Here is a 9,370-nt window from a genome sequence, read left to right on the forward strand (position 1 = left end):
TTGATACCTTTTGAGATATAATAAAGGTCTGCGTAACTTAGCTGTTACCACTCTGGGTAAGATAGGTTTTTGATAGGAAATTAAGTTTGTATTGTCATCTAAAGTCTCTCTCTCTTTCTTTCTCTCTCTCTCTCTCTCTCTCTCTCTCTCTCTCTCTCTCTCTCTCTCTCTCTCTCTCTAGTGTCCCGTTGGTCCATAGCTACACTCCCTTTTTACTCTCGTCTTTCCTTTTGTCCCACTTTTAACTTCTAATTTATTTCCGTTTGTTAATCCTTTTGCGGCTAGACACTGAATGGTCTCTCTGGTCCTAGCACTTAGTAATACTGCCAAAAATCGTAAAGCCAATCCAATTCGCTACATCTGTTCCATTTTCCTTATTGAACCACCTTTAGTTCATTGTACAAAGTATAACCTTAGTTGCCCCACGACGCAAAGAGTAAATCTCTCTCTCTCTCTCTCTCTCTCTCTCTCTCTCTCTCTCTCTCTCTCTCTCTCTCTCTCAATATATTTTTTGGAGTCTGTCCAAGACAGGGAATTTATGCTCAAAATGAATCTTAACATGTACGAGGAAATAATAAATGGAGAGAAAAGAGAGAATAGTGTTTTGAAAATGGCAACCTAACATAGAAAGAGTAAACCCACCTCCGCATAAGGAAGCCGGATGCTTCTAGAGAATTTCATTGCTTGCTGGGAGAAGCGAACTGGATCGACCAGTTGCAGAATGTCTTGCAGAATGTTTTAATTCGTCATGCTTAATGGGGAAGGAGGAATATTTGCATGATGTCAGACGTATTCCTGAGAGGACGAGGTGTCTTAGACGAAAAAATATAGAGATTCAGAATTATTATTATTATTATTATTACTTATTTCATTGAAGATTATAGCTGCATCAGTTGCTTGGATTTTGTAGTTGAGCTTTTCAATTGCTCTAATTTTCCTTTTTTCAACAGTATTGCATGCCGCCAATAACTGTGCTGGTCGGCCTCCGAGATATTATTATTAGTAGTATTTTGAAAATTTGTTCATGTTTGAATATGAAAGTCATTGATTTGAGTAGTGAGTTTCCACAGTATACTGTAGAATGCCCATAAGTGAAATGCTATTAGATGCGTCAAATTTCAGTCAAGATGAAATGAATGAAATGTCATATGAGACAAAAAACGAGTATTTATAATAATTTTCAGGATAATGAAGTCCAGTTGTGTTAGGGATCAACACCTTCCATTAGGCAATCAATTGTGTAACAGAACACCAAATCCACTGATGCGCCCTCTCTCATCTTCCACCAAATGTCTCACTTTATCATTCTTTAAATTATCTCGCCTGTAATTCTCAAGCCCTTCTCATTCCTTCCCCACCATTCATCCCTCAACACGTGCCCACCATCGCAGTTGTGACTCTTATCACCTGTGTAATCGTCTCTACGCCTGCCATTCTTCGTATTGCAACATTTACCTAACTTTCAAGCACTTATATTCCCATAATCCACCCCAGCAGCCACAAGCCAAGTAAGTGACGCTAAAAGGCTCCTGTGTCCCCAGGTTCGAGCCAAATTGTCAAATTCCCATCTATTCCATTCCTATCAAATAAGCCAATGATTTTTGAACCAAGTCAATCTTCAACTTATTTTAGTAACCTAAAGCCACTTGAATAGGGCAGTAAAGGGAATGGCTTCCGGTGTATACATTTGATATACCGAAGTTCCTCAAGTGTATGGCGTCTGGTGTATGTCAGTGAACATTGGCATACCGTACTCCCTGAATTGGGAAGGCAGATTCTCATGTACCTGGGGATAGAGGCTGTAGTTAAAGGTGTTATTCACCAGGTTTAGTCAATAGATTTATACTGTCTCTTCTCTATTTAATTTCAAGACATTTAAACTGTGTAACAGGTATGCATTTTGTGTTTGTTCTATTACAATAAGACCCTTTTCTGTTTCTACTAGTGTACGCGACACGTCAGGAAGGAAGGCTTAAATATGTAGATAAATGTGCACACATCAGATTCAACCTATCCCACCCCCTCTCCCTTTAATCTCGGGGTACCCCCCTCTCACCAGGGTATGACTGCGCCCTCTCCCCCTACCGAGGGACGCGGGGTGACAGTTATACGTATGATACTACCTCTGAGCGTGACCTGGAAATATATATATATATATATATATATATATATATATATATATATATATATGAATGAATGAATGAATAGATAATCTTTTACGCCTATTGGTGCAAAGGGCCTTAATAAAGGATTCATTGGCCAGATATATCAAAGGATAGCCCGTTCCTTATATATATATATATATATATATATATATATATATACATATATATATACATATATATATATATATAATATATATATATATAATATATATATTATAAATATACATTATATATATATATATATTATAAATATACATACATATATATATAATATATATATATATATATATTTATAATATATATGATATATATATATATATATATATATACACATATATATAGCTGTACACTTGCTCTTTATTATATAGGGGAGATGTAACTCTTCTGTTTTATTTTTTTCATTGTAATACGTCTCCCTTGTTTGCCTTTGATTAATTTTTGTCTTTTCTTAGATCTTGATAAATTCATGTGGTGGGCGAGGTGGTGTTATTTAGAAGGAAAAGGATTTATTTACCATTACTGCTTCAGAGTAAATAAGAAATTTGACGTGAAATATACAGAATAGTCAATGTGGGATTTTGAAAATGCAAGGAAAATTAACGAGGGGTTTTTGCACACACTTAATGGGGGGTGGGGGGGGGTGGGGGGCGCATTCATTGATGAAAGGTTTTTCATGTATTCAGATATATTTCCATGGTGATCATTCAGGGCCTTTTCTCTGCATAGGTGAGTGTAGATTTGTGATTTCCCCCGTTTGGGAATTGAATATCGAGCGTTCTTTTTAGTACCTACTCTGAGAGGAATGTGTTTAATTTATGATTGACTTCGAAATAACACGGAAACACGAAAACATAAACGGGTTTTAATGAAGTAATTAGAAGCTAAGATTTTGTCAAGGTTATGGTTATTTTGCGCGAAAATTAAGGGAAAATCAAGATCGTGTAATTAAACTTAATTTTATTGCCTAAAAATTCTTCGTATGAACTCTAATAATTAATCTTGAATCATGTTAATTTGTTTCCCTTAAAGCAAATGCTATTGGATTTAATCAATGTATATAAAATTGCGTTCCATTTCTGATTGCTTTTTGGAATTTGAAGACCTTAAATTCTATGTAATGGTTTCAATTATCATTAATCTTGTTCAGGAAGGGAGATGGAATTTTCTTTTCATGTCAATGGTGAGCAGAAAGGTGTGTGTGTGTGTGTGTGTGTGTGTGTGTGTGTGTGTGTGACGAAGAAGACAAGTTGTGTTCTAGTTTTATGATACATATTTTGTACACACATGCAGTTTTATATATACAGCAAGAACAAGAATCAGTAAATGCATTTATTTGTGTGTGGGGTTTGACCAATTTTCATCTCCACGATGGCCAGTGCGGATTGGTGATGGTGGGAGATTTATATATATTCTAGATGTGTATATATATATGCGTGTATAGACGTGTGTGTATATATATATATATATATATATATATATATATATGTGTGTGTGTGTGTGTGTGTTTGTATTAGACCAGAAGGCTTTAATTTTCAGTCATATACCACATCCCTTTACTTTTGCAAAATATGTGGTGTTAAAAACATGTTAACAGCCGTCCCTTTTCGATAACGATAACGTCTATGTTTTCATGTCTATGATTTTGATTCCCTGTTATTCCCGGAAACGATAATGCTATTATGGACAGAGAACAGAACGTTGATGGGGTCAACTTGTTATAATTGGAATTCGAATCCTCATGTGCATTTTGTATGAGTTTTGTTTACCTTTATTGTGAATTATTTATTTTATGCAATGAAGTATAATGTAGACTGGGATTTTGAATTCACAAGTGTTTGATATTTTCCTGCTACTAGTTGCAGCGTGGTTAGCATATATATATATATATATATATATATATATATATATATGTTTATATATATATATATATATATATATATGTTTATATATATGTATATATATATATATATATATATATGTAATTACCTTCATCATCGTAAAGGCCCTTATATATTTATTTCACGGACCTTTTTTCTAATTTTTACTCTCAACACTTTGAGTTGCAGAATCTCATTTCAATTTGTGTGCCAGAAAATATTGTATAAAATTCATTTTCATTTTCATTAAGCTAGAAATTAATCTCTGGTACCGTCATTCAGTTATTGACCATGTTGCGTAAGATTTTTTCATATATCTGACGATCCTTTCCATTCAGATATTCCCAGTGTACCTTCCTGTACGTATTTCTAGGTATACAGTTGATTCTAATAGACTTGTCTTCTTCATATTATGGCACAGTACTTCACAGTATTCCAGAAGTATTATTCTAGTGTGGGTTTATCTTCTAACCATTCAGGGGCCTTCTTCATTTTTGCCATTCTGGATCCAACTTATATCTATTTTTTCCATCTAACCCTTCAGGGTCCTTCTATTTTTTATTCTGGGCTCATTTTCTATCAAAATTGAGTCCATATTCTAACCCTTCAGGGGCTTTCATTTTGATATAGAACCGTCTATCTATTTTGGGTCCATATTCTAACCATTCTGGGGTCTTCTTTATTTTGAATCTATTTTCTATTCCTTTGGGGTTCAACTTCTAGCCATTCAGAGTCTATCTAAAATCTAAGCCCATATTTTAGCCATTCAGGGACAAGCACCTTTTTGTAGTAGTTCTAGGTCCACCATATGGTTAGTTTTGTTGCATCTTGTTATTCAGGACTCCATTTCTAGTGAGTCTGGGTCCATCTTCTCCGTAATCAACCCATAGTCTGAAGAATTTCAATTTCCGCTGTTCCTGACATTTTTATTTCAAGCAGTTTCCGAGTGCAGTAAAAGACGTTTCGCTTGTTCTGGGAACGATGAGAATAATAAAATATTGATTCTCAACAAAAACATGAGATTTCCAGTTGTTTTTATGGCGCAATTCGTTGCATTATGTTTGTGTGTTAGTATGTCAATGTTTTATATATAGTTATGCCAATATTGAATTAGATGAAATTATTTGAGAATGTTAAGGATAATATTTTCCTTGTTGGATCCCTTGGGATTATAGCTTCCTGCTCTTCCTACTAGGGTTACAGCTTATAAAATAACAATAATCATAATGATAATAATAATAATAATAATAAGAAGAAGAAGAAGAAGAAGAAGAAGAAGAATTATGATAATGATAATGATATAGGGGAAAGCTTATATTTATACAGGTAACATTTTCATTTATATTCTTTGAAAAATTAGACATATTAAAAAGGATATCGTATTTTTTCTTTTATTGGATTATTGAATTTCAACTTTAGCCTTTGGATGAAATCCAATGTTGTTTCAATATAATTCGTTATTGCTCTAACCCTCGCTGGTTTTTGGATATGACCTTGGTTCTAGTTTCTTTGGATTGATATTGGACGGCAGGTAATTTGATTTTAGCAATATTGCATCACTTCATTAAATAAGTAAACTATTTAAGTTCGTTCTGGTTATTCTCTATGCTGTTATGTTGAATGCTGGCCTATTGTAGAAGGATCTGTGGAAATGGATATAGGTAAAAATATATGAGTCTTGATATATTCTTTTATTTGTATTTATTTAGGATGTCAGATGAATATATAGAATGACTAAAGTACCTCATGCATTTGAAGGAATAATCTCAGCCACTTATAACTTAACACTTGCTCCGTCAGTTGTATGACAGTTTTACGGCTCCACTCCCTCTTGCGGCGCCTTCTGCAGGTACTTCTCTGGCAAAGGATTTGAAAGGTTGCCAACTGCAGTATCTCCATATTGATCCTAAAAGAACGCTATGAAACATTACAGCTCTGTTCTTTGATACTCGAATGGGATTTTTATCACCTGTAAATCATCGAATTTTATATGCGATGTATTATGAATATTTTTCAAGAAAAATTATAGGTCACAGTTCTATATTTTTTATTTATTAAATTGAAATTCTTCTCTTCGCTCATTTTCTTAAAACATAATTCATCCTCCGGAAGAACTTAGATACAATTAGTTTGTACGAGAAGGTATACCTGTCATTTTAGCAATGGACATTGGCTAAGAATCCTAGAACCAGTTATCTCTCTTCATACAACAAGCTCTCTCTCTCTCTCTCTCTCTCTCTCTCTCTCTCTCTCTCTCTCTCTCTCTCTCTCTCTCTCTCTCTTTTTTTTCTTTCAACCATTTTTCTCCTTACAGTAGTTTAAATGATCTACAATTGATGTTGTAAATAAAATCTTTAAAATATGTCTATAAAATTATATAATTGAATCTCGAATCATCAACTAGATTCTCTCTCTCTCTCTCTCTCTCTCTCTCTCTCTCTCTCTCTCTCTCTCTCTCTCTCTCTCTCTCTCTCTCTCTCTCACATTCATGAAAATACAGTAGAATACATTCAGGCAGCAGTCTCATTGAATCTTATCTCTTCCATTATTTGGACAACCCCTCTATAAATTCCAGCTTTAATGCTTTCCATGATGCTGGCACCCTTCCACGATCTTCCGGCACTGGCCCATAAAGTTAGCCCCAGTGAGGCATCCAATAAGTTCAACTTGCCCCCATCACTTCACGGCTCATTTTGCCCACTCAAAGGACGAGAGAGAGAGAGAGAGAGAGAGAGAGAGAGAGAGAGAGAGAGAGAGAGAGAGAGAGAGAGAGAGAGATTATTTGTAAGTTATGCAGCTACTAATAGTATCAACGTGCTTGATCATAGTAGCAATTTTCCTACTGATCCTAGCAATGCAGTTACTATAAGTAGAAATGGAGCTACTCATACTGGTAATACAGCGCATAATAGTAACAAAGCGACTACTAAGAGTAGCAATGCAGCAACAAGAGTAGCAGTGGAAATACTCATAGTAGTAAGGCAGGTTATAATAGCAGCAATGCAGCTACTAATAGTAGCAATGCAGATATTCATAGTGGTAATGCATCTCCTGATAGTAGCAATGCACCAACTGTTAGTAGCAATGCAGCTACTAAGAATAGCTATGGAGATATTCATAATGGTAAGACATCTCCTGGTAGTAGCAGTGCAGCAACGGTTAGTAACAATGCAGCTCCGAATATTATCATTCAGTTACTAAGAGTAGCTATGGAGATGTTCATAGTGGTAATGCATCTCCTGATAGCAATGCAGCAACGGTTAGTAACAATGCAGCTACTAAGAGTAGCAATGATGTTCATAGTGGCAATGCATCTCCTGATAGTAGCAATGCACCAACTGTTAGTAGCAATGCAGCTATTAAGAGTAGCAATGATGATATTCATAGTGGTAATGCATCTTCTGATAGTAGCAATGCAGCTACTAAGAGTAGCAGGGGAGATACTCCTGGCAATGCAGCTCCTGATAGTAGGGATGCAACTGCTAGTAGTAATGGTATTGTCTATAAGTACACTGTTGATAAAAGAAAATTTTGATAACATCAATAGCATTGATATTATTGTTATTAATAAACTACTGATAGTTATTTTACCGTTCAAAGAAAATGAGGGTAATTTCAGTAATCATGACAGTTGCAGTAATGACAGTACTGCTAGCAAGTAACTTATACTGAGGCTTCGAATGGGAAAAAATTCTCCGTCAATCTTAGCAACGTGTAATTGATAACAATAATTCGATGGATGAATATCCCTTCATGCCTTTGCACAAGATGCAGATCTTCAGTGGCCTGTGATAGCCTAAGGAGAAGCCTCTTCCCACGGCGTCCAAATATACTGTTATTAGGGTCACGTCTCGCTGGGAAATATGCAGCACGTCAAAATGCATGTTTTCGAGGTGCATGGCGGTACGGATGTTCTCGTGACATAGAAAAGAAATATTAGATTCCACGTTCGTTTAACGACAAGTGACAGTTGCCATCTATTATCATGATGCAATATGGGAATATTGATATGTTTTGGTAACTCCGTTAGTTCACGAGAGAGAGAGAGAGAGAGAGAGAGAGAGAGAGAGAGAGAGAGAGAGAGAGAGAGAGAGAGAGAGAGAGAGAGAGAGAGAGAGAGAGAGAGAGTGAGTGTATATATATATATATATATATATATATATATATATATATATATATATATTTATATATTTATTTATTTATTTATTTACTTACTTATTTATTTAGTTCTCATCCTTGAGCCTCTTTTCTTAAAGGTGGTTTTTCCACAGTAAAGGAACAATGTATCAGTCAGTAGCATATTAAATCAATAACTACTGAATCGTGGATGAACCTTCTTTGCATTAAAACATCCAAAAAGCAGTCTCTCTCTATATTATATACAAAGCTCATTGACAGTATTCAAACCTCCCTTTGAAGTTTCATCATTTACCCCTATTGTCCTATCTTTCTTGTGATTCAAGGATGTTAAGGCCTATCCGATCCAATATGTCTTCCACCCCATCCATGGTATCTATTTCTTCCCCTCCTCATGCCCTTTATCATTTCTGAATAATCCAATCTGTTTAACTAACCAAGAAACAAACACATTATAAACTATACGTTTCATACTCTTATTTTCACCCTTTTAGTCCTGTGCTTGAACCAAAGAAAGCTAAACTTTAATACTATTAAAATAAGTGGTGACACTAAAAGTAGTAAAAAGGTTAGTGTCGGTGAAAGAATAGATTTTAGTAAGTTTTTGTTTTTGGGGGTATGACAGTAGGTAAATAAAAGTAGTGTAAAATTTAAAAGCGCTACTAGACTGGAAGGGAGAAGCACCAAGAAAGGAAGAATATTGATATTTAGGAAAGAAAAATATTAGCAAGATTTTGGTGTCGGCTGCACTGTTTGTAGGAGAGTTCGAAACGCTGCTGATGAGCCTTTGTAGATGTACTGAATGATTAATCTTGTTGGAGAGTAGTGCATAAGGATTTCATCTACGATTCTGTGTACAAATGTTAAAAGTGACAGTGACTTCAGTTCTTTTCCTCTCCAGAGCTGCTGCTTTCATGGAAAATTGCTATATGTATATATATATATATATTTGTTCCAACACGAATACTTACCTCGAACTACTTTCTTTAGGAGATCACTGGTTATCTCTCTCTGCCGACCAGAGTTTTGAGTAGTTACCCCCCCGCTCCGCGCCCTAAGTAGCCTTACCCCCGGCATCCAGGAATGTGCCCCGAGGGTAGGATTAAGGGAGGTCGCTAGATTGCTGGGTCAGCAGCGCCATTAAGTTCTCTGGTCGCGAGACGATAACATCTCTCGCTCTCGTATCTCTGT

The 9,370-nt window shown here is 35.5% G+C and overlaps 1 protein-coding gene across 1 annotated transcript in view; it reads left to right on the forward strand.

Moving 5' to 3' along the window:
• The window catches only part of LOC137627176 (secreted protein C-like), a 13,127-nt gene extending 5,550 nt beyond the window's left edge, over positions 1-7,577 (forward strand). Inside the window, exons 3-4 of the mRNA XM_068358252.1 lie at positions 6,987-7,165; positions 7,237-7,577. Coding sequence (XP_068214353.1) covers positions 6,987-7,165; positions 7,237-7,577 — 520 coding nt within the window. The remainder of the gene's footprint in view (positions 1-6,986; positions 7,166-7,236) is intronic.
• Positions 7,578-9,370: the final 1,793 nt, after the last annotated feature.

This window comes from Palaemon carinicauda, chromosome 35 (genome assembly GCF_036898095.1).
Source record: "Palaemon carinicauda isolate YSFRI2023 chromosome 35, ASM3689809v2, whole genome shotgun sequence".
In the NCBI taxonomy this organism is placed as follows: Eukaryota; Metazoa; Arthropoda; class Malacostraca; order Decapoda; family Palaemonidae; genus Palaemon; species Palaemon carinicauda.